Source organism: Arctopsyche grandis, chromosome 4 (assembly GCF_051622035.1).
Source record: "Arctopsyche grandis isolate Sample6627 chromosome 4, ASM5162203v2, whole genome shotgun sequence".
In the NCBI taxonomy this organism is placed as follows: domain Eukaryota; kingdom Metazoa; phylum Arthropoda; class Insecta; order Trichoptera; family Hydropsychidae; genus Arctopsyche; species Arctopsyche grandis.
Window position 1 is genome coordinate 7,830,819 of NC_135358.1, and position 27,442 is coordinate 7,858,260.

The 27,442-nt window shown below is 33.5% G+C and overlaps 3 protein-coding genes across 4 annotated transcripts; 1 reads left to right on the forward strand and 2 right to left on the reverse strand.

The window, feature by feature from the left end:
• Nucleotides 1–1,498: 1,498 nt before the first annotated feature.
• LOC143911381 (protein croquemort-like) lies at nt 1,499–14,900 on the reverse strand. Of its 2 annotated transcripts, none has more exons than XM_077430254.1 (9): nt 14,783–14,900; nt 9,519–9,659; nt 9,078–9,260; nt 5,116–5,241; nt 4,791–5,000; nt 4,500–4,711; nt 3,344–3,607; nt 3,152–3,259; nt 1,499–3,075 (listed from the first exon to the last, which is right to left on the reverse strand). In XM_077430254.1, exons 2-9 carry the CDS (start codon nt 9,639–9,641, stop codon nt 2,829–2,831), a joined length of 1,473 nt encoding a protein of 490 aa, XP_077286380.1. In that variant the 5' UTR covers nt 9,642–9,659; nt 14,783–14,900; the 3' UTR covers nt 1,499–2,828. The 2 variants fall into 2 exon arrangements, with proteins under 2 accessions (XP_077286380.1, XP_077286381.1); XM_077430255.1 differs by lacking the exon at nt 14,783–14,900 and adding an exon at nt 14,207–14,269.
• Nucleotides 14,901–17,659: 2,759 nt separating this feature from the next.
• Nucleotides 17,660–20,710, forward strand: Ced-12 (engulfment and cell motility Ced-12). Its single transcript, XM_077429312.1, has one exon. The coding sequence runs from the start codon at nt 17,727–17,729 to the stop codon at nt 19,983–19,985; it is 2,259 nt and encodes a 752-aa protein (XP_077285438.1). The 5' UTR covers nt 17,660–17,726; the 3' UTR covers nt 19,986–20,710.
• On the reverse strand, nt 20,664–26,342 carry TBC1D23 (TBC1 domain family member 23). The gene is made up of 2 exons (XM_077429313.1): nt 26,195–26,342; nt 20,664–24,561 (listed from the first exon to the last, which is right to left on the reverse strand). The coding sequence occupies exons 1-2, from the start codon at nt 26,221–26,223 to the stop codon at nt 22,572–22,574; spliced, it is 2,019 nt and encodes a 672-aa protein (XP_077285439.1). The 5' UTR covers nt 26,224–26,342; the 3' UTR covers nt 20,664–22,571.
• Between the last annotated feature and the right edge of the window lie 1,100 nt (nt 26,343–27,442).

Here is a 27,442-nt window from a genome sequence, read left to right on the forward strand (position 1 = left end):
TATTTGTGCGATATATAAAGGGAAAATAAATAATAGAAGAATTTATATTTTGTATGTAATATGTAAATGTACATATGTATGTGTTTTTAAATAAACAATATATCTTGCAATAAATGTATGTTTCTAAATTAAAGATTCCAAAACTCATTTTTCAAGGGGGTGCGGGAACATATTTTCAGATTCAAAGGGGTGCGGCTCACTGAAAAGGTTAAGAACTAAGACTGCATTTATTTGGAAAAAAATTAAAACCCCCTAATAGCACGGAGAAAAAATCCGTAAAAAAAATATATTTTTGATTTTAAAATTCGCTAGAAAATTAATTATAAGTTTTTTAAAACAATAAAAAATCACAATCAATTGAAAAAACATCTGACTATTGATCCCAATACTCACTTTGAGCACAACAATACTAGATTTTGAGTTAAAGACCGCAAAAGCCAAAAAAGTATAAAGCCCGCGCATTTTTTTAAACGCTCATATCTCATAAACGATCACCAACCAACAAAAATCATTATCATATTCGAATTCAGTGGGTCAAACTTAGTAAAGATTGATTAGTCTCCGCTCTGGTAATATTTTTTGTTGCTCAGTGTAATCAATGCAAGTCAATTTAAAACACGATTTACAGCAAATTTTATTTTAATTATATTTATTTGACAAATAAAATCACTTGTCGCACATTTCCAGGACCATTTAACACAAAACAGGGCTAAATATTACGCATATGTAGGTTTGATTTTTTTTTTCGATTTTTAAATGCTTTATATTATTACGAAATTACGTTCAAAATACATCTAATATCTATTTTAATAGCTACTTCTATTTTATCATTTTCTATTTTAGAATTTTAATTTAATTTTGTTAGTAATCGTAGTATTATATTATTCTAATGATAATGTACAGCATAATAGGAAAAAGAGATCAAAAACCTATTTACAATTCTTATAGATAAATATAAATATAAATAGCTCCTTTTGAGGGTTCAAATAAATAATATATTTTAATGATTTGAAACGACTATAATGTAATAGTAAAATTTTATTAAACTCTCAGACACAGCACCGATAATCTTTCACATGCATACATACGTCTACCTCTATTTATTTTCTCTTAATAAATTAGTCAAAATTTCCTTTGTTCATTTTTCAGTCACTTATTTACATATATCACGTTTTTTGTAAATTTTGAACACTTGATTTAAGAGAATATCAATCGTCACCGTGAAAGTATTCACTCATGTCTGGGCTGACGTCGGCAACAAACCTAAACCAATTACAAATCGACTCGATTGAATGTACAATGCATTACTTTATCTTACAATGGGCGCTCTATTTGACGGAATTAACCAAAGGTTAATACTCGTTAACCCCATTTATGAGCTCCGTATTCGACTGGTGTTACCGTCCACTATGTGTTGATACAACCTTAAATTTTTGCAAACAATCACAGCGTGATAATTTCCTAATTCAAAAATCAAAACATAATAAAAGCCATATTTATCAAAATTCACATATGTATTTTCAATTCACTACAAAATAAACATAACCAATACTACAATACAATTTATACAATAGAAAAAAAGTGTAAACACAAAATTACTTAATTAAGAAAAACTCTCAGTAAAATAAATTTCTAGGCAAAATATACATATTATATGTATATAGATTATATAATAAATATATGAACATATGGAATAACATGGAACATATGAAAAAAATATATATGTATGCCAAGCGAATGCAAAATGTAACGTTTTCAGAATATGGATTTGACAATTTTTAAAATTTGACATATTTCAATCGAACTCAAGTTTATAATTTAAATAATTGATTTAAATTGGTTAAATTATCATATGTGGGTTGATAAAAAATATTTCAATTGGTAACTGAGTTTTATTTTTGCTCGTGTACATACATATGTACTAAAAATTGAAAATAATATATATTTATAAAGCTGCACGAATAAAAGCAAATATACATAGCTATAAATCTACCGTGATATATGTATGTATCTAGAAAATCACCACAGTCGTCATACGTACATCCCTGCAATGCACTCGAGGAATGGAAATATTTGTCATTTGGTATTTAGATCTAACATACTGGTGAATCTGTACATACATACATAGATTTAGTATGTGGAATTGTATGAGTAAAATTGGAGAATGATTTGTTTCACATTGATTTATCACAGTTATCATTTTTGCTCTCAGAAAAGTAACATACTGGGATTGAAAAATTAAGAATTATAAATAATTTTTATAGACTTTCCGAAACTTTTTTTAAAAATAACATAAGAAGCATATTCTATCTGGAAACTTAAATCTATATAAATAGGTATATAAAATTGAATGTCTGTCTGTGTGTCTGTGCAATTCCCGTTCCCGTTCCCGTTCTTGAAATTATTGCGTTGCAATGACATTCATTCCCGTTTCCCTTCCCGTTTTTGGGCGATTTTTTTTCACAGTTATCTTCCCGGACATGCATACAACAAATCCTGAAAGTTCCACCGTAATCGGTTGAGTGGTTTAGGAGCCTATACGAGACAGAAAGACAAACAGACAAACAGACCTTCATTTTTATATATGTAGGTACATATGTATATACATACATAGATGTACGGCATTTGATATGGACATTATATTGAAAAATTAACAGAAATCAAAAATAAATTCAAGAAAATAAAAAATAATCTTATTCATATGTACATATGTATATCAATGACACAATTTATAAAAAAAATCCATAAAAAAACAGGCATAAAACTTAAATTTATTTCATTGCACAGCATCAAAAACTTTTGAAATTATTTAAAAAATCAATTCATGACTAGCTCGTATCACTCCTGAGCAAAACTTGAGATTCCACTTGCTGCCTTGACATTTTTACAGCATGTAATGCGCCGATCGATATTAGTATAGCCCCAATGACAAGAATGGCATAAAGTACACCTTCTACAATTTGGGGCACTAAAAGAGCCAATTTCGCTTGAGAGGCATATTCTTCGGTCAATACCACCTCTTGACGAAACCATAACATAGGCATATATATGTCATCAGGTAGTTTATTGAAAAAGCTGCCGATAAAACAAATATGATAATAAGAATTCTTAATATTTCAATTTAAAATTATATAAATTAAATTAAACCCACCTCATTCCTGGTATCCTAGTGACGTGTAAGTTGATTTGCAACTGTGCTCTGACAAGCAGTGGAATTCCAGTAAACACTTCAAGTCCCATTCTAAACTCATCATTTTCCCTATATAAATGTAAATAGAATAAAAAGACATGATAAAACACAATATGTATGTATATAAATAGTAATATGTTTATGTTTACACACTTATTTGGTTTTATTCCATCTAATTTCGAAGTATAAACAGGATCAGCCAGATAGAAATGAGGGAATGAAACAAACGCCGGTGCTCCCAATTTGCAACGAGACACGTCTCTGGTACCTGCCGGTGCACAATTTCTACCTTTGAGGCAAAAGCACGCATTTTCAGGATATTTAACGCCATCATCAAACACAGAGTCATCACCGACGTACAATGAACCGGTGATTCCGTGAATAGTCGTATCTCCCGAACGCTTTAGTGTGATCGCACTAAAAATTAATCATAAATGCATTAAAACATACATATATATATATATACGAGGCATATCATAAATTGATAGCAATTTAATTGTAACTCAAAATCCAACATAGTCTCTATTGATATCCAAGCATATTAGTGACCAAAAAGAGCCTGACGAACTCGGTACCACTTTAATATACGGTCTACCCTCACATATCTACTTTAGTATGCGATCTACCTTCTCACTGTCTCAGTTCTCGCGTGTAACAGTCATACTGAATAATACCAACCCTAACAACCTAATCTTAAATGAATAGGGCCAACCCTAACTTAACCTAATCTAACCTAACCCTTAAATAAATAGGTGTTGGCTGCTAAGATATGTTTTTATTTGTGAAAATATTGATGAAATAAAACTTAAAAAAAACATATCTTAGCAGCCAACACCTATTTATTTAAGTGTCAGGTTAGGTTAGGGTTGGCCCTATTCATTTAAGATTAGGTTGTTAGGGTCAGTATTTTCATGGCTGCTGACGATATTTTGATAGAAATGCTTCAACAACATTATGGGGCGGCAGGAAAAAACAAAAATTATAATAAACAGGTCGTCGCTACGATACAAATAAAAAAAATAGTCCACTGCGTTTCAAAGGTAGATCGCATGCTAAGGTAGACCGCATACTAAAGTAGCACCGACGAACTCTTTATTACACACACAATTATTCCTTGAGTCAGTCAGAAATGTTACTTAAAAACAACATATAAAGCACTCAATAGCTAGGAGCTAACTGACTGTCACGGACTCGTTCTTGCATTCCAAACTGGACTTGTGTTGCTTAAGTTTGCAAACGCCAAATGAGCCTCATATACATATGTATGTACAATGCATTCAAAATGAACGTGAAAAACTTATCCACTTACGAACACACATCGGTAGAAAATACTGTAACATTGTCCGGATCGTACTGTGGAGGAAAAAGTTCGCCGGTTCCACCTTTGACCAATCCACAATCGCCTTCATAAGAGTTAACCCTTTCATCAAGGTTCCACAAATCCATCAATCCTAATTTGTTTATGTCATCGGCACCCGTGAAGATGCTCATCAATCCATCGAAAGTATCCGACTCATTTCTCTGATTGATAGAAAATAATGTTTAATACTGTAAGTATAAAATTTAGTACATTTTTTTTATAAATTTATTTAATACACACCTCGGCAAACCATCCAAATTTTTTATATGGTATGTTAATAAGAGTCTTATTTAAATCATTTACAATATTTATAATTTTGTCTTCGTACCCTTCAAATAACAACTCTCCAGCTGTTTTAGTAATAATTACCTTTTCGCTTTCAAAAACCAAAAATGAATTAACCAATGTTCTTATAGCCCTAGGTAGATTACGAACGAAATGACCAACAATCTGAAAGTTAACAATCGCATAAACTCAAACAAAAAAATTTAATATAGTAAAATAAAACGCAATTTTATAAAAAATGCTTGCATTATTAAAAAATAAAAAGTATGTATGTACTTACAATGCCTATAACATTAACATTTGTAATTTTATCGGAAAGTAGACCGTTCGACATATTCTGATGAAATACCCAAGTTCTTCTCTGCAGGAATGATATTGTTCCATTTGGATGCCATGTTTCATTGACCTAATAAGATTTTACATTTATTATTTATTTATTTATAGTTTTGGACCATTGTTGCATTACAGGAAGAACCTAATGCGCCTCAATGGTCTACATAAGAAGAAAAAACATAATATTAACAAGAATAAAATACAAGCAGAAAAAATGATAAAAAAACAAAAGAGAAATAAAATAATACATAAAAATTAACATGAGAAAAAAATATCAAATAAACAGAATACATAGTAGGGAATGTCCTGCATCCACAGCCAGCACCAATATACACATGTACGTATGTATAAGAACCAGCCGTAAATACAGAACATCCTTTCGAGTCTCAAATCGAAGAGAGAAGATCAAAATTCCACTCATACATTACATCCAATTATGAAAATAATGATGAATACAGACTACGAGACAAATATTTGAAGGTATATTATAGATATTCATTTACTAGTGGTTTTACCCGGCTCCGCTCGGTATTTGTAATATAAACCGCTTAAACATGACTAATCTAATAGTGAACATTTTATTAAATTTATTTGAATAGTTTTATTTTATATAAATTTATTTGAATATTCATTTGTTTTTTTATTATTAAATTGACTGTCACGAACAAACAAACATATGTATGTATGTATATACTAAGTCTCTTTCGAATCCTTAGAATCGAAAAAAAATCTAATCGGCGCATATGAATGGAAAAAAATAAATCTTCGGGCTTCGGGGGTGCAGGCGACGGATTCTGGTATACACATAATTTCGAAAGAAACAATATATATGTTTTTTGTTCGTGACACTCAATTTAATAAAAAAAAAAATGAGTATTCAAATAAATTTATATAAAATAAAACTACTCAAATAAATTTATAAAAATGTTTACTATTAGATTAGTCATGTTTAGAGCCCGGAATCTGAAGGGGCTGTTTATTGTTCAAAGATTGTAAATGCATTGTTAAAGGTTTGCCGAACCTTTTTTACAAAGGATTTACGACAGTTGAACAATAGGCGGCACGTTTCCGGCCCCTTCAGATTCCGACCTCTAGTCATGTTTAAGCGGTTTATATTACACATACCGAGCGAAGCCGGGTAAAACTACTAGTGTTACATACATATGTATACACAAAGTCTCTTTCGAAATTATATATTAGATATAATATACAAAGTTCATTGAAAATATTGAGAATTCATTTATGATGAATAAGGGTCTGTTCATACCTATCCAGCACGAACCGGCAGCATCAAGTATCCTGCAAGTACGGACAGTATTCTTTGGTACATTCTATGTGGATGCGTATGAATGCGTGAATGCGCATGCGCGAATAGAGTATGAAAGCGTCCATATAGAATGTACCAAAGAATACTGTCCGTACTTGTAGGACATCTGCTGTTGCCGGTTCGTGCTGGATAGGTATGAACAGACCTTAAAGTGAAGATTACCAAGATCAAACATGGAACTAGACAAACAAAAGAGAGAGCAGGGCCATTACCGCTAAAACAATCATCGTTTAGTAACTCGGTAGTGACTGACTAGTAATATGTATATTGAATGTTGTCTTCACAAATCTGTTTCTACATTATTTAATGAGCTTAATCTGCTTTTGCTTTCGTATTACGACAAAATACAACTCCAACAAAGCTTATCTTCATCAGTTCGCCACGCGAGCTACATTTGAGCGTAGTTCATTTCTCTAGTCTTATCCTATTAGTCTTTTTTGTTTGACTATAAATGAAATTAACGGGGGTTTTCAATGTAAAATATAATATGTATTTTAATAAAATAAATCATAATAAAAATAAATAAGCAATTACTATGTATTGTAATAAAATAAATCAATAACAATGTAAATATAATATATTCGTATTAAATAATTTATATAAGATCCTTCGTTTCCTTTTTTTCTTTTCCCCTGGGGAGGTTTATACCTACTTTTGTATTTAGGTTTGCACTTATATTTCACGACATCGGTCCATCCGTTCGTAATAAACATTATTTCCTGTTTTTAAGTATTCGGTACTTTTGAGAGTATTATGTACTTTTATTTAATAAAATAAACATCCCTGCTTAGAGAAAAAAGTATTCAGTTAACCCTTTGAGTGCTGACGTCTTTTCCAATTTCCAACTAGAATTATTTAGAAATCCAATAGAAAGCAGTATAATAAAAATTGTAGCTAATACAAACAAACCCTAGATAACTACCGCTGAGGATTTCTAGTTTTGTAAAGGTGTGTTTAGACACTCTAATATATCTTGCAACAATATAAAATAAGCAAAAGAAGTCTACTAATGAATGTATTTTTCCAAAACTAGTTCCATCTTATTCACATTCCACAATCTGTAATACTCGACAGTTAGGGATTTCCATCGGGAAACTCTGCTATGGTTATAAATTCAGAAATTCCGGTGTAAACCAGTCTTTATAAACATTGACACGGATTACACGACCCATGTTCAATGCCTTTTTTTTCAATGCTACCTGGAAAGGCTTAGCGGGTAGTATCCTTGTTTATTATGCACATGCTCAAAATACAACGCCTATCGGCGTATTTCAGGTCCATGGACTTGTTGGCAAAACGCCAATCGGCGTTGGTCAGCATTCAAAGGGCTAACAGTAATTGCATACAAAAATAGTCTTAATGAATGGGCATAGCAAGTACTAAAATTTCATAAGTACATATTCATTGCAGTTATTTATTTTCTAAATATGCGAGAACAATGTAAGTTTCTTGGCTGGCTTTCGTCCTTCATTAGTCGAAAAAAAAGGTTCACGCCCAAAATATAAACTACGCCCGAAAACAACTCACTTGGCGAACACTGGTTTATATGAATGTTTGTCTGATGCTGCGTACGCACCAAGCTAACGAACGGCCCATAGGCCAACTTTTAAAACCGTACAAAATATCGAAATAAAAATTAAATTAAATATCAAAATTAAAACTATTATTGTTATATTAAAATTAAATTCAAATATAAAAATAAAATTATAATCATTATATTAAAATTAAAATAAAATATTGAAAGTTAAAACAGAACATACACAATTTAAATAAATTTTCGAGATTGAGCTAAAATTAGATCATCAACAATCACATACAGGTAGTCCTCGACTCAAGATGTTTTGACCGCTACTGTATTCACACACAATTCCGGCCGTCGATGATCGGTAAAAAAAACATTTGACAAAAAATCGTCGGTGTTTTGTCAAAGGGTTTTTTTTTTCTTTCGTCGAAATAAAATTAATAGAGAATTCTATATTTTAAGTCGGTCGGCAATCACAAACAAAAACAATGTAAAAATCACACATCATCCGATAAATTTTACCTATGAGCTGATTTATTTATTAATATTATTTCCTTTTGTGATGACCGACAAGAGGATGGATTTTGATCGAATGGGAGCAAATTCATGAATATACAAATACAGTCTCAAATCAACGCATACAACCGTATATAGGCTAAAGTGTGATGCCGTATAATTGTTTTCTCAGAGAACAGTGGATATCGTGACGACTTTTAAGAAATAATAACAATTTTTTTTCACTCGTAAGCAGAGAAATTATAATATTTCTCTAGTTGTAAATGCGTATCGTCGTAATTCAAAACATTGTTGTATTTCAAAACATCAACGATGATCTCATTTTAGCTCAATCTCGCTCTTTAGCTTAATTTTGATATTTGTTTTTCAATTTTTCTAATTTAATTTTTATTTCGATATTTTGTACGCTACTGGTTTTAAAAGTTGGCCTGTGGGCCGTTCGTTGGCTTGGTGCGTACGCACCATGAGAATTTGTGAAAACATCGGGTGTCATCTTCATTTGACTATACATAGAATATATAAAAATAAATAAGAAGTAAACTACCTTTAAGTGATGTTCGCTGAACACATATGGCCCCATTTCATTAAAATGTGGTTTTACGTTGTTAGGATTGGCAGTAACCTCATCAGCATTCGATAAATTATATAAAAACAGTTCCAAGTACATTGGAATGGGTGTTTCGCGCCACATTTCATAGCTCTTCGATGAATTAGTCAATACAAGTTGCTAAAAATATATAAAAACTTGATACAATTTCAAAAAAATATGAATTCAGTCTATAATAAAAACATTGTATTGAAAACAAAATCATTATAATTGCAGATAATATGTTATTCATATGTTAATCAATTCATATTAGAAGTTAATTTTAAATATGAATCATAAGAGTGAGTCGCCAAAGATTCAGATTCGTCATGCTAAACATTATTTACATCTTGTTTTACATATATTAAAGCATGAATGGATAAACTTGGAAATACTCACGCTTTTTAGCATCGAAAGGAATATTGCAGGCCATAAAACCAATAGTATAATGCAGGCTATGAGCAAAAAGGATCCACAGCCGAAGAAGAAAGCAAGTTGGCACTTTTTTGAACAGCACGCCATCGTGGATATTATGTGTTTCTGTAAAGATAGCCAATCATAAAAAAAATAGCATACATAATCGTATAAGTACTGGCGTAGGAATAACATGCACGACTGATTCAAGATTACGCTCAATCATCCTTCCTCAAACATAATTAAATAATAAAATAAGAAAAACATATTGAATTCCAAATCAGTGATGCATATTTGAAAGGTGATGCTCACCGTTGTCACGTAACATATGTATTATATAATTTATACAAAATGAATATAACACGTTTGCTAACGTGTATTTATTGCCGAAGCTGATTACCAGATTTAAAAACAGTGATAAGACTGATATAGAGCTTTCGATGCAACGAAGACATTGAGAAGAACCAAAATTTACAATGTTGCATAATTTCAAAACAAAGGATTCTCATACATAATATGTATTGTGATTTGATGGTGGCGTGATTTTAAGATTACGAAGAAACGAAACATCAACAATGTAGTCAATGTAGTAGAACAAACGGTAATCACTCATTTTGATAAGCTGTTATTAAATGAAAGTTGCATAGGTATATTATAATACAATACAGCATCATTATATCATCATATATATAAAAACGGTAATATGTGTGTGTGTGTGTGTGTCCTAACTCTCGCCGAACATAATGAATGAATCGATAAATTAATTTTTCGACGAGACGACTTTGTCGCGACTCGAACTGCCTGAATATGGGTCTAAATTGAGCTAATGGTCACGTGCATCACGCCAAATCCAATTCTTCATTTCGCCTTTTTTTTTAAGCATTAATTGAAATATTCCTTTTCGCAATATAAAAATACGTAATTATAATAATTTTATTAAGCGAGGTTTTGAACCATTTTTTTTTCTTTTCATATAAAACAATTAAATATATTTTTTTAATTGAAATTATTGAAATTAATTTATATTTTAGCGATATTTGAAAAATAAAATTAATTCCAAATCGCGGAATCGAACTAAGGCCCCCTCGCCCAGAACAGGTCGCTAGCCATTAGACTACGGCCTCGACAGAAAAAACGCTCTAAAATTACGATTATCCTTTAGAAGTATGGGGAACCAATCATTCGCGTATCTTCGGCTTTCGTTCGAATCGATTTCCGATTTCTTATGATGGGGATGGGGAACAAATATGGGAACAAAAACAACCAGTATGGGGAACAAAATTTTTTTTTTCATATTTTTCATTATTTTCAGTTTTTTCATTTTTTTCATATTTTTCATATTTTTCATATTTTTCATTATTTTCATATTTTTCATTTTTTTTTCATATTTTTCATTTTTTTCATATTTTTCATATTTTTCATTTTTTCATATTTTTCATTATTTTCATATTTTTCATATTTTTCATTTTTTTCATTTTTTTCATAATTTTCATTTTTTTGCGCCTTTGTCTTTCCGAAACCAGTCGATTCCATATCTTTAACTTTATTTTTATTCGAGTTTCAATTTCTTTTCGAAACCACCCGTTGAAATCAACGGGCCCTACACTATGTTTATATAATGACAAAGACACGTGTAAATGTTATTTCATCAGGAAAAACATCAGACTATTGATTCCAATACTTATCCAATATTGAACACAACAATACTAGATTTTTAGTTAAAGACCGCAAAAGCCAAAAAACTATAAAAATGATCAGTGGACTAAAGAAAGAAGTAAATTTCCGGGATATTTTAAGCGTAGTATATGTATAGTTACAAAAATATTTCATATTTAGAATTTTATAAAGAAATAAAAGAAAATAAGAAACGTTTGCACCAAATTAGCAGTGTAGATAAATATAGCAACAGAGATGATGAAATTGAGAGTGAGAATGAAGATGATTAAATTCAACAATTATTTTTTAAGCCCACTTTTCATGTTCCTAACTACATATGTACGTACATATGTATGTATGTTTCGGTTATTATGAAAGTGGAATAAGTCATGTAATATTTCATTTGATATAATTGGACTTTTACATACATTTGTTATAAAAATTATTTTGATACCACATAAAAATATATTTATACATTATGATTCTTAGCTTTATAGATACAATCTTTTCTGTAATGGTGGAATTTTATGATTACCTTGTAAAATAATGGTATTTTTGGTACCTTAAATGACTTATTTCACTTAAATAATATTTTATTTATTTTTTACATATATACCAGGAAGGCCTTACAGATATACCCCAATGCGTCTTCCTGGCCAATTACAATTACAATGCAGCATTTTATTACAAGTCATTGAATTACGAGACACTGAAAAACTCGCAAATTAACGAGACATCTATGAACTGTACATAAATTTTATTGTACATTAATCTTCAAATAGTGGTGACATAGAAGGATTTATAGCCAATTTTTAAACGGGAACCGTTTCAACAATGAAATCAGAGAAAATTGGCAAATTCTGATAGGAAACGATCGACCTGGAGTCACAATATCCAAGTCTGACCAGCAGCACTACAGATGTACTCAAAAAAATTCTTTTACAATCGAGGTCAGCTTATGGGATCGAACCCGGTGCCTCTCGGTGTTAAGCAGAAGCTTAACGACCGGGCTATGCTGCTGGCTATAATTATAAAGAAAAAAGGTAAACATTTTTTTGTTAATTGTTCTCTTTTTTTGTCTATGACACTTGGCAACCCTAATCCTACCCGCTATGTCACAAATATCTGAATTTGATTTATGTACAATATGTAAAATTTATGTGCAAGTATAAATACATTCATTCATTAATTAATTCATTGTTAATTTCGTGCTCTTAAGCCTCGCTAAATATAGCGATTTATGTAATAAAAAATGCTGCAATGTTGTAATTAATTGTCTAAAAAGGCGCATTGGGGTTTACCTGTTAGGCCTTCCTGGTATATTTCTATGTAAAAATAAATAAAACACATAATTCCATGTTTAGAAAGACATCGGACATATAAATATTGAAATGTCGAAAAATACTTGTTTTAAAGGTCAAGTTACACCAACGAATTGGTGACTCCATTTCGACATATGACTCAAAATTAAAATAAAAATAGCGTATATTTTAAAGAATAAAAAATCAAAGTACATCTACCCTATCCCACACACTGATAACGAATGACACACTCTTATGTAGAATATGAACAATATCATGTTCAAAGTTTAGCATAAATCACTGTTGGTTTTAGAATATTGCAATAAACTGCGAAAATCATTATAATAATAAGTGATAATAAACACATTTATAAAATATAAACGGTTGCATTTTTCACAACCACATTGTGACTAATGAAACATGGGGCAGAGATCATTAAACACATGATAGTTTACGACGGAAACACTCATTCAATTACGTATGCATCCTTAGATAGATACAAATATAGGCGCAAGTATTGGATGATAATTATATTCAAGCATGCACAGATAGATATATTGAGCAATAGTGAGATAGTAATTCATACACACTATGAAGGTTTTATCTCACTGTTAGTAATTTACACAAATTACACCGAATGGCGATTTGAATTCATTACCATAAAAATCACAGTTTCATTTGTTCATTTTGTTCACAATAACAAAGTCAAATAAGTCAAAATGCTAATGCTATCGCAAGTTCAATCTGCAATTTGGCAATACAATGCATCCTGATAAAATTGCAATCAGTTGCAGACAAACTTCAATGTATCTACAATGTAAAGATGAATGCTAATTTGTCTGCTGTACAAATCTGTAGTTTTAAATTTGAAACCAACAAATTTATTGTAACAAATCACGTTGTGATTTAACTTGAACCGTATGCTACATATAATTCTGAATAAAGTTCCATTTTTTTTACCCGCCTCGATCCGCTTGAGCATTCCTTTCGAATAGTATTTTAATTTTATGAATGTTTCCTATCACAGTAGAGTTTTGATTACCCAGTCTAAATGACTATTAGATGATTGTGATAAAGAACACACAATAATACATACATTTTATGGAAATATGTATGTTGAAATTAGCTCTCTTTTTGTACACGCCAAATCACATACATTTTTCTGACATGAATGTAAGTCAAATTCTTCCAGTCTTTGAAACCAATAGTACTTCTTGTCTTTCATAGTAAACTCTAAATATCGAAAAACTTCAAAATGTACCAGAAAATTATCTTCGTCTCTCTATTCTTGTTTAATTCGTCTGGAGATAAGCCACATTGTTCCATCAATCAAATTTAGGAATCCAAAATCCTTTTGATCGATCTATCAATTCACTGATAAAATATTCAATTCATCTATTGCTCACTTAAACTGTATAAATGCTAATATGGTACGACAATATTGAAACATGAAGAACAAATCACGAACATAATAAAGAATCAATAAGGTCAGTTTATACAATCAAGATAAACAAGGTTTTGTGTACTGTATAATATTCAATCATGAATGTTTTAACATAATTCATAAAATGATAAAAAAAAAATCTCAATAAAATAGTTTAAAAAAACTTAACAATAATATCATAATTATGTAACAAAAAGCGATTCCTTTACCCCGTTGTAATTTATTCGACCGTTCACTGCAAATTTCTCATTCATTCTTATACCAAAACGTACCTTTGCACTCAAAGAGGACCTCAACCTTAATAACTCATTCTCAAATTTCAATCAGAATGAGACATTAATTTTCTTTGTGTTCCATTGTAACACATACAACTGTTTACCAGTTACTGCATTACGAGTTCATTAATCAGCCTTCAGATCTATCTTATCGTTTCGAATATATTATTATTCGCATACATAACATTTTAATTAATGCATATTAAAGTCCATTGAATTTAATGCGCAAATTGAAATGAATAAAATATACGATAAGCAGTTAAATGTAAATGAACCTTTCACTTGTACAAAAACATAATGAGATTAATGTGCTATGAATATAATTGAAAAATAGAACAAAGTTACATACATACATATGGTTTCTTTATACGTCGTACAAAAATATAAACTGGGCGATAAATAACCAGTCATCGCGAGAGAGTATTTTTAAATAATATGTTTAATATTGGGTATAAAACTTTCAATATATGGACTAAATAATTGTTTTAGTGTAGAAAAAAGATCGTAATAAAAAAATTAAACAAAGATAATAGTAAATGGAACAAAAATATTGATGGGAATGAAATGACGTACGTTACATGCGACGAGCCAGCACACAGCCCACCACCGACTAAACTAAAAGTTTTATGGCAGCTGTCACTGTGACAGTCATACTTGTGTACACACACGTGCGTAATCGCGTCTTAGCACTAGACGCGGTGTTATAACGCGCACTTTATATATTTTAATTTTTAATGCTCTTTTATATAAAAATTAATCTTCGTAACTATGATTACTGTGATTATTGAATATAATTTTAAGAAATAACAGCAAAAGTGCGGAACAGTTTAAAAATTTTTTGGTATTTGGTATTATGTTTGAGAAATAAATGTACTGCGTGCTATCACAGTGGGTATATATAATGAGAATTATATTTCGATGCTGTCTATCAGTAGATATTAAATATCTATTTTTCTCTTTTATGAATCATTCCTAATGCTAGTGCGGTAAACAGATTATTTCACACATGAAAATCGTTGCTATAAAAATCGCGAATACGGAATATCTGACACTCCAATTCTCGCAGTATGATAGTTAACGGGGATAACTCTAGGGTGATGGAATTTTCAAGTGCCATTTATTCCGAGAGTGAGGTTTTAGTGACATAATCATCAAACCGCTAGAACATTCTTCGAGCCATTCACGAAACCAATAGTAGCTTGGTTTATTGGAATATCTCAACAATAAGTAGCTTCACTATATGTAAGTTTCCTCACGGAATGAGATAAGAATAAAGAAAAGGCACTAGATATGAATAAAAAAACATAAACATATTTGCAGCAGTTTCAGCATACTTTGAAACACCTCTCATTCTCATCTCATTTATAAATGTAATTAAATTAAATTTGTGATGCAAAGATAAAATTTCAAAAATTTAAGTCGTTGAACATTATTTTATTTAGTGTTTGACCACTTCGACTTTTCAATTTTGAATAAGTCAGATGTAGAGAGCAGGGGCGTCATTTCAGCTTTTGACTTTCAAGAGGGGGTGGGTGGGTGTATTATATTAAAAAAATGAGTGTATATGAATTTTAACTATTTCTTTTAATAACTTTTTTTATATATATTTTTATCAATAAAATTAATAGTAAAATAATTTTAAAGGATAAACGAGTCTTAAAAATATATTTCAAAGTAAGACAAACAACAAAACAAAATATATTTGCGAGTTGATATTTTTTTTCTCCGAAAAATCGACGTGTTTATATTGGGTGACCGTGAAAAAGTCGAAAATATTCGTTTATCATGCATACACATGAAAAACGGTTAGTATATATATATCAGTGGCGTGCGGTAAAAGTCTCTCTCCCCCCGTCGTACATCCTCACTTAATTTGCGCGAGCAGGATACAACAGGAACAAGAGGAACAGGCTTTTCCTCCCGTATCCTGCGCGCGCACATTAAACAAGACTATATGACAAAAGAGAGATAATTTCACTGCATGCCACTAATATATATTATATATACATAGTACCGTTTAGCGTGCACCTTTTTTTTTTTTGATCTTTCGACTTAAGATCTTTCGATTTTCGATCTTTGCCTTCCGATATTTGCTTTTTCGACCATTTCACTTTCGGTCCCGTGAGGTAGATCCTTAAAAATTTTTTGTCCATCATCCACAAGCTCCTTATACAGTGTCTAAACTCTCCTTCCATTTTTCTATTTTTTATCATGGGATGCACATCAAAACGCCTCCGTGCTTTTTTATTGCCTTCTTGAGCTTCTTCTTCCAACAACAACGCGATTATATATAATTTTTCGTTCGATAAACGCCGAAAAATTTTTGCTGACTTGTATTCTGACGCGTAGCTACGAATGCACGTGTATGCATTCATATTGTAAGTACTCGACAATACGACGTAAGCAATATTGCGCAGTATCGTCATGGCCTGTAATGTATAAGTAAGCCGATTTTGCCTTGCACTCGGCCAAAGTGCTATAAGCGTGACGTGACCGCGACGTGTAGGTAGATATGAATAGAAATGTAATAAAATTACATATTCGAAACGGAGTCGTGCAGTGCTCTTAAGTATCACATTACAGACTGAACGATAGCTTCAGCAGCTGTAATGTGTGTATATGTATGGGTGACCAGCGGCTGTGTGTGTGTGTCGTCGTCTCGATCAGCTTGCTCTGGAACGGTGCGGGGTGGGGGAATTATACAAAAGAGTAACGGTTATGATCTCGTTTTTATTGATGAATAGATGGCGCGCCGGGGAGTTTCTCGGCGCCTGTGCCCCTTTATGGCGGAGGCTGTGGATTGAGTAGGCTGTGGCTGGTCAGGAAGGGTAGACCAGCCACGCCAAGACCTTCTCGGTCGGAGTCTCACGAGCTTCTGAGAGCTCGCCGTGTTCGTGGCTTGGGTCGAACACGTGGTCGAGTATAGTCGGTGAGGCACGACTATGGAAGAAGCCATACTCCTCGGAGGGCTTCTATGATGCCAATGAGCGCTCGCCGTGATCGCTTGGGTGGATCACGGGGCCAGCCTGCCTTAGTTCGAGGCCGGCTTTTACGAGGGACGCTGCATCTGGCGGTCCGCGCCGGGATCACCGAGCGCCGGACCCACGGGAGAATCTAGCACGACTGACAGATGATCAGAGTAAAAGAGAGAAAACAAAAGCCGAAGCCATAAGAGGACAACCAACGGCCATGAGGGTTTTTGGCTCGGACACAGACCTTTATATTACTTGACAGTGTTTTAAAAAATTTCAATATTATATTTTTGTTGGTTTAGTATTTTAATTCAAATTCATAATAATACATTAAACATCGTAGATAGTCCCGTTCAAATCAAATGACGCCCCTGGTAGAATCGTTGATAGAAATTGAAGATTTTCAATTATGTTAATGGTCACGTTTTGGCAGATTTGTCAGCGTGTTTATGGGCGGTGCCATTAGGCTGTCAGTTTATCACTGCCTGTTGCCGAGAATATTGCGCCTGGCCGCTTACCGGTCTTTGGCCAATTGACGTTTGAAGATGAGCGCGGCGGCTGTTGCTGTACCCAATAGTGGGGGAGGTGGGAGCGGGGGCGGGGGCGGGGGCGGAGGCGCGCGCCCCCCTCGGAGTAACCTCCGTGATGCCAACATCGTTAAAATCGCCGTTCAAATGCCAACGGAAGCCGACAAACTTCCTCAACTACTAGAGTTCAACCAGCGACAACCGCTGGCTAGTATCGTACATGAACTCTGCCAACTGTGGGGTTTATCAGACCCCGATCATTACGCTTTGCAATTCTCAGACGCCAACAATAAGAACTACGTCACGGAGAAAAACCGCAACGAGATAAAGAATGGCTCCGTTCTCACCCTGGAGCAGGCTCCTTCTAAAACGGCGGAGGAAATACTCTCACAGATGACGTCCACGTCTGTGGATCAGCGGACTGATGCTTTGCGTCGCCTCTGTTCGCTCAGTCCCGATAACACCTTCGCCCAAGAGTTCATCAGCAAGAAAGGTCACACCCAACTCATCGCCAGCATCGAAACGGGAAAATTCGAAGGTCAAGCCTTAGCGTTCGCACTCTCTTCCTTCGTCGAACTGATGGATCAAGGAGTGATGTCGTGGGACATTCTAGAAAACCAATTCATCAACAAAATCGCCAGTTATATAAATAACCATTCTCCCACTCAAGACTCCTCAGTCGTCAAATCGTGTCTCTCCATCCTCGAGAACATCGTACTGAACGGAACGGGAAAAAACGTACAGGTGGAAAAAGAAATAACCATTCCGAACCTCATAATGCATCTCCACCCTCCATCGGATAATCAAGTTATTCAACAAAATACTCTGGCTCTCATTAACGCTCTGTTTCTCAAAGCAGATATTTCTAAACGCAAAGCTATGTGCGCCACTCTCTCCTCTAAACAGGTCAGAAATGTGATTTGTTGCAGAGTCATACAGACTCAGGCAGAAGTAGGCACCGAAATGGCCCATCAACTATATGTAATGCAAACGCTTTGCTTGAGCTTGTTAGAACAGCGGATGGTCAAAATCGACCCTCAAGACCAAGACGCTCTCGAGAAAGTAAAAGAACTGAGACGCATCGCATTCGAAAACGACGGAATCGGCATGAACGTCGATATAACCACGAGACGTCAACTCGGCTACGCTAAAGATTATAAAAAACTCGGTTTCAAAAACGATATAAACCCTCTATCAGACTTGGCCGAAGAGCAATGTCCCGGAGTTTTAGCTCTGGATTGTATGATTTATTTCGCTCGTAACAACAACGAAGCATATACAAAGGTCGTATTAGAAAACAGTTGCAGAGTCGACGAACACGAGTGTCCATTCGGAAGGACCAGCATAGAGCTTGTAAAGTTGATGTGCGAAATCTTGAGGATCAAAGAACCACCTAGCGAACAAGGCCAGACTTATCATCCGATGATTTTCACGCACGATCACCCGTTTGAAGAATTCTTCTGCATATGCATTGTGCTATTGAACAAAACATGGAAAGAAATGCGCGCCACAGCCGAAGACTTTGTCAAAGTATTCAGCGTCGTGAAGGAACAAATATTAAGAGCTCTATTATCGTCACCGATGGGCTTCGATAAGTTTCGTCAAAAGATTCAACAATTGACCTATCTGGAGATCAGACAAATCTGGCAGCAAGAGCGGACGACGCGCGAAGAATGGGAGTCGCACGCCAGACCGATCGTAGAGTTGAAAGAACAAATCACTCCTGAAATAATGGATCTGATCAAACAACAACGACTCGGATTACTAGTCAACGGCACCCGTTTATCAAAATACTCTCGGGGTCAGAGAATCAAAGATAAATTCTGGTTCGTTCGGCTATCCCCCAATCACAAAGTCTTACATTACGGCGATTGCGACGAAAAGAGTAATCCTAGTGTCGAAGAACTGAGCGGCAAATTGGTCATAACCGATATTAAAGGTTTGATCGTCGGCAAAGAGTGCCCTCACGTGAAGGACAAGAAAGGTGGCAAGATCCCTCATCATTTGGCGTTTTCGCTCACGCTGGACTCTGTCGATATGACGTCGTTGGACTTTGTAGCTCCCGACGAGCAGGTCTTCGATTACTGGACCGACGGCATCAACGCACTCCTCAGTAACAAAATGGTCAGTAAGATGTGCGAGAATGATTTGGAAACGTTGCTGTCGATGGATATAAAACTGAGATTATTAGACGCTGAAGGTATAGATATTCCACAGGATCCACCGCCGATCCCACCCGAACCTGATAACTACGATTTTTATTATGATCTCAAGTAGATGTAAATCTCTTATGTAAAACATTCCGTAAAAAGACCAAACGAACGCTTCTGCTATTCGGTATCTACTATATGTATGGTGTAAGCAATTTTCCTTGTATTGAAAATGAACATGATCGTTCACATTAATTATACAATAGTGCAATAATTAATATTGTAAGTGATTCATATTGTGTATAAATAAACCAATATACATATGTGTATTCTAAAAGTATTTATAAAAAAAGAACTGGACTGTATTGTATACAGTTTGTTTTATATTTTGATTCTTCCATTTTATTATTAATCTAAAAAAGTATTTTAGTGCCATAGATTGAAAGTTTTGAATCTATTTATAATTTGAAACCGTATTTTTTACATATCAGTATCATTGAGTTGATGACTTAATCATATTTTATATCTTTAAGTTAACTTTATTTAAAAAAAAAAAAAAAGAAATTTATCATATCTGCGTGTTGATAGATAATTTGATATGATGTAATACATGTATGAATAATATTAATATTTTATTTTTTACACGTATGTATGTGTATTTCCATATGTATTATTTGTTTGAACATTTATCCCAAATTCAAATAATATTAATATTTTTATACAAAAAAATTATAAGGTTAATATAACCAACTATGTATGTATGTAGGAATATTTTCATTTGTATACCAAAAAATAAATAGATGTATTTATAAAGTATTTATTTCAGTTAAATTTCTAAAGATAATAAATAAAATTTATTAAACTATATTCTTTCATTCTCGCTTAACATATTATTATATTACACAGCCTAATCGCAAGCAAACGGAATATACAACGAAATAAAATTCCCATTATTGAGAAAGTTCAAAACAATAACGTTCTGCATTCGAGGATTCATCATCGGAGTCGGGGAAACCTTTGGCTTACTTCAATTAATTCTATACATAATACATATTATACATTCACCCGAGCGGAAAACAAGTTATTCAAACTATCACTAAATATATTGTAATACTGTACAAATAAAATCTGTAAAAATTCTATACACCAATTCAATTTATTTGTGTCTTTCACAATATACACAAGACGAAATTAAATCATTACATGTTAATTTTGATTCATCAAATATTAAGCTAGAATAAAATTTAACAACCAAATATAAAATATTTCACTCTACTTACTATTATACAACGCTCTGAATGTGCAAATAATTCTCACACAAGTTTTACATATGTATTTAATACTATCTGATTCTCTATTGCAGTTATGACAACAAGAGCAATATAAAATCTCCAAAACATGTCCCATAATATATGGGCGTTATCCTACAAAACAGTATACAAATTATACATATATTCTTTGACTAATTTTTGTATAATGAAAAAACCTATACATTTTTTATGTTTGTTATCATATTGTAAGTGGGTTGAATCTTTTTTAAATGAAAATAATCACTAGTAATTTTAAAATAATCAAACATATTAGCCCCCATGCGAAGGCACCCACATTCATGTATTAAATAAGTACATAATCACAAAGGAATCGTAAACGTTTATGGACCACATTTTGAAATTTACAAATTCACTCCTGAAGCCAAAACTAATATTAATTATATTGGCTTAATTACACTGAGCCATTAAAAATCACGTTTTTTACTTACCGGAGCAGAGCCTAATCAATCGCTACTAATTTCGACCCACTGAATTCGAATATGACATTGATTTTAGTTGATTTCTTCACTTTTATAAGATAAGCGCGCAATTTTTGGCATTTCCAGTCTTTAGCTCAAAATCTAGTATTGCTGCGCCAAAAGTGAGTATTGAAATAGATAGTCAGATGTTTTTTTTGTATTAATTGTGAATTTTTATTGCTTTAAAATAAATTTTAATTTATCATCTAGCGAATTTTAGAAGTCAAAAATATATATATATTTTGTAACACAATTTTTTTCTCAAGTTATTATGCATTTATTGGGCCAGTTCTATATTTTACTACATTTACAAGGGTTGGTTTTCAATGTCAATAATTTTTTAACTTAATAATTCGAGCAATAAATGATTTTAAATTACAATATGAAATGTTTTAGGTGGGGGTGTTCTTTACTCGTAAGTGAGTACATCATGCATACAGTCATCAACAAACGAATTAGTACGATTAGATAACAAAAATTGAAATGAAAACTAATCTTTATAAAGGTGGTAAAGTGAAAAATTAGCGATATAAGCTCATAATATTACAGAAAAAAAAATGTCAAAAAATATATATTTTCGACTTTTAAAATTCGCTAGATAATTAATTATAAGTATTTTAAAGCGACAACAAATCACAATCAATATGAAAAACATGTGACTATTGATTCCATTACTCACTTTTGGCACATAAATACTAGATTTTGAATTATAGACTGCAAAAGCCAAAAATATGTAAAAACTGTCCATTTTTTTTAAACGATCATATCTCATAAACGGGAGCAAACCAACGAAAATCATAGTCATATTCGAATTCAGTGAGTCAAATTTAGTAAAAATTGATTAGTCTCCGCTCCGTAAATTTTTTTGTTGCTCAACGTTATTATTCTAAGTTAAATTCTTTAAAAAAAGAAATTAAACCTATTTCAACTGTTTTTAACGATCTGATTAGAAACAGCTTTGGTGGCTTCCCCAGCATTGGGTATCAAAAACCTATCCATATCCTTAATTACCAACGTATCGCCTTCCGGCATTCCGTATTTAAAAGTGATCAGTTCTGGATGTCTTTTCTTGGCGGTGATTTTGACTATGGAAGAGAGAGGTCGCCGTACGATGATTTGCGCAAAGCCTTTGCGTTTCTCTTCATCGCGCATGACAACTAAATGACTACTGGTGATGACCAAGTACGCATCGTGCATATATCCGTTCATCATAACTTCTTGACATTTGAAATGTTTAACTACATTGGGATTTTTCAACCAATCGGCCAACTCCACGATTTCCTGTGCGTTCTCCTCATCCGGTGTCAACTCTTCAAGTCCTATTTCGCCGTCATTGTCCTCGTCTATGCTAAAGACGGGAGCTACATTCCGGTAACGTTTACCATTCCTATCATTTTTAGACACGTGACGTTCCAACACGGGCGAATTGGCATTAGGATTGACAATATAGTCTATGAGTTTACCTGTAACTTCTTGAGATTTACTACGCATAGCTGCTGATAGTTTATTGAATAGATCAACGGAAGTTGTATTGGTTTTTGGAGGGATTCTATCCTTCGGTTGGAGTTGTACATTAGGAGCGCAAACTAAGCATCGTGAAGAATCGTGGTCTTCCAAGCAGTCGACCATGTGATTTCCGAAATAGTCATGTATAGCAATGTATCCTCCATCTAACATAGACACGTGACGGATATTTCTTTTTAAGAAAGACGCCACAACCATGTGAACATAGCCATCTTCTTCCATTCTACCCGAGCCAAGTATACATAGATGTTCACCAGCTGCCAATGAATTAGCTGCGAGAGCCTGCCGTTGAGCATTCAGAAGTCCTTGAACAGCTGTCGCAAACGTAGATGGCTCTTGAAGCATGAGATTACAATCTAAGGGAAAAGCTGTAGATAAATGTCCAGCATTATACTGATCAGCGGGACGACAGTCAACTAAAAAGAACCGAACGCCTTCTGAATCCGGATTTATTTCCATCGTAGCATTTTCGACCAGTTCGTGTACAGATACCGGTAGACATAGTGCTTGTGTAACGCTTTTGGAAGAAGCACTTGGACCTTCATTTCCAAATAAGACAGGTGCTATATCTGCTTGGAAAGATTTGGGGGTTTTATGGGCGTAATATTGCGCTAATGAACAAAAATCATTAACATCTTCAGTTTCTAAAGCACACGGCATATTTATCAAAAATTCAATGATCACATCTTTCGGTTCATTCTTCTTCGACAAGATCAGTTCACGCGCATTAATGAGCATAATCAAAGCGAGGAAGAATATAAAGAATTGATCGGATTGTTGGAAATATAAATCCCACATTGACTGAACGACCGGTAGTATACAAGTCCCGGCAAATAGGCTTTGGAACCACGGCAAGCAGTATTGTTCTGGTGTTATCCGTTTTGTATCCAAAAAGGAACACAGTTCCGGCTCGTGATACTGAAGCAACAACCATAACACGTGAAATGGAGCACCATTCTTGTTGCAATTCTTCGGCACGTACACTTTAATAAGCTGCTCAAATAAATTGTAAGTTTCGGCTCGTGGAAGCTTGAGGTTAAGCAACGGCAATAGTAATTCAATCCAGCCGTTATTTTTGGAATAATTAATATTTTTAGATTTACAATAAAATGTGAGAACAGATTCTAAATCAGAGGCAACTGATACTTTGTCGTCTTCGTCGTTTCCCAATTTTTGCACGAATACTGTGACATCTTCTCTCAGACTGTTTTGATTTGGCAAGTCGAATATTTCGTTGAAATTGCTCATCTGATTCCCTTTATTTTGCACGTTGAGACACACTTGCCAAACGTCAGCGCGTACATTTTCCGGTATGGTTTTTCCTTTACACACTGCATAAATGTCGCTTGCCGTACAATCGTCCAAAAGAATTGATTCCAATTCGATCGCCCTAGAAAAATAATTGTTCTGTAAATATGTACATACATATATATTATCATTATAATAATATTATTAGGTAAACAATTATTAGAGTATTAATCAACACCAAAATATGTTCAATATTTTGACTGGTATTGTAATAATTTGTTATTTAATCTGAAACATTAGGGATGCCTAATTACTCGGCTTTGTTTAGTACCCGGGAAGTCGAATATTTCGCAAACTTGTACCTAGGAATTTCGGGTATTCGGGAATTGACATTAAAACAAAATCCAGATCAAAAAATAAATATTTTTAAATATAATACTGTAACACAGGGATTATCAGCCGCCTAAAGTGCATTCGGGGGCTAACAGTGGAGACCCCCGAATTGGCCTAGCGGGAGTCTAAGTGGTCGGTAGAATTCCTAGAAACCCTGACTCACTTAAAACTGCCTAGACAACGGAGAAACAAATGGATCGGGGAAGCTGTAGTGAGCAACCTTCCCTTTTTAAGGAAGTACTTAGGCCATATCAGGAGGTGCGAAGAGACACCTCTGTGACGGACAGTACATATAAGTTAATTAAAATTTTAGAGTTAAGTAATTAAGATGTATTTTTTTTAATTAGCTTGATAGCTAAGATATATATAAATAAATAAATAAAATATCAGATCATTCTGGAACGAGCGCTGACTGCGCGTGGACCTCCTGAATCAGTCAATAAATGATGTGAAGCGACTTTGGCATTTAATTTGGATCTTCCACCCACCCCTACGCAACAATACCAAAAATGCAAAAATACTATTATATTTTTTGATTCTTAGATAAATTCAAGAAAAATATTTGTTATTAACAAATTGATTTTTCCAACATATATTTGATATGTTTAGTGGAGAATGAAATACGGTTGATTTAGTAAGTGAACCCTTCATATATTTTTAATTTATATTTTAAAATCTTATATTTTTTATTTATTTTATTTTTAGATATATACCAGGAAGGCTTGACAGGAAGACCCCAATGCGCCTTCCTGGACAATTAATTATATAAAACTATTATTGGTTTTGTATATTTTTCTTATCCATATATAGGTTAACACCAAGAATAGTGTTGCCTGGCATTTAACGCAAGAGCCAACAGTACCTACATAATATTGTGTAATTCTCTGTTGTGAAGGTGCGAAATGAATTTCTAAACACAAATTCTTACAAGTACGTTGTAAATAATCCGAGACTTGCGCCGAAATGACGTTTCAGCTTCCGTGTCACTCCGTGAATATAAATGCATTCGTTTGTGATTCACCAAGACAACTTTGTGAATCCAAATGATAGTGAATTGCACACTCGACGTTTTGTGTTTACCCAAATATATACAGACTCATATAAAACTGTGTGGTTCCCCAAATAAAATTGAACAATAAATATTTGTATTTACATACAGTAACTCATTAAATATTTATACAATTTTGGCAAAATTTTCACATGTGTTAAATGAATACTTCTATTGGAATGCATCCATTTAAATCGCATCAAATTACGATTAAAGAAACTTGACAAGACAGAAACATACAATACAGGTACATCGTTTATCTACATTGAATGGTGCGTAATGCCTTCAAGGCTTGTGATTAATCTGAAGTGAAATGTAGCAAAGGTAGACCCACCAGGTGGAATCTTCGTCGTCAAGAGGCATTGTGAAAGGGGCGCAGAAGGGGCGGAGGCGCTGGGGGGCGACGAGAACGAGCTGACAGCTCGACAGACACCGACAATGACAACGGCCTAAGCACAACTTCACACGACCAGCACTCAAGTACGACTAGTCGAGATAACAAACACAGATAACGCATTCGCACAGATCAAACAACGCTTTTATTGCGCTACAATTTACAATTTGACACGACTAATTTCCAATTGGTTACACATTTCAATTACGATGGTGTGCCAATTAATTATCGGTACATTAATTTGAAGTTCACACTCGAATGTATTCTCTTTTCTATCTGGTTATAGCCTGGACTTGAAAATTCATAAAGGTATTGCGCATCAACTATATTCCAAACCTATTGCTTAGTCGAAGAACATTATGTTTGGATCAGACTCAAAGCAACAGTTGATTGTCAAGTGTCATTACTGAAGGGCGGCTACACGCGGTTTATTTTTTCTTATAAAACCCTCAGTGTTCAAAGCCAAAGGGCAAAATACTTGTAAAAACATATCCTTTCTAAGAGATTGACAATAGAGAGTGAAGCGAAAACTACATTTGGTCTGTCGTCATTACCTGTTCGCTTATCTATGGGCAGGGCCGCGCCTACCATATGTACAAATGTGTGCAACGCACACAGGCGGCCAAAAGAAATGAGTTTCGAAAAAATTATATTCCTTAAAAAATACTAAACAAGACATCGTACTTTTAAAAATGCATTTAGGTTGACTTGTTGTAAACTTGTGGATTGCAAGTTACAACTTCTAACACACCGTTATTTTATGTTCTATTATCTTTGCCACTGCCAGATGTATTTTTTCATGGATGTTGAGTATTGGTTTTGTCATCGAAATAACAAAATCCCAAATGTGTGAATCGTCTGGTCCTGTTCAGAACTAAACATTTTGGTTTTCGGTCTGTTTTTCTGATTAATTTTTATTGTGATTAAAATTTTCAACACTATACCCCAAATTAATATGATTTATTTAAATGCTGATAAAATTAAAGAGCGGCCGATTTCAGTTTACACACAGGCGGCTGTGCATGCACAATTCTCAGTATAAATAGTTACTAATGCTAGTCCAGTTAACAGATTATTATTATAGTTATGAGTAATATTTAAGAATACATTATAACAGTAAGATCGAGTGAAATTAAAACACATTTGGAGGAAAACAAGAATGATTTCATCGCACAGATGCACAGCGAA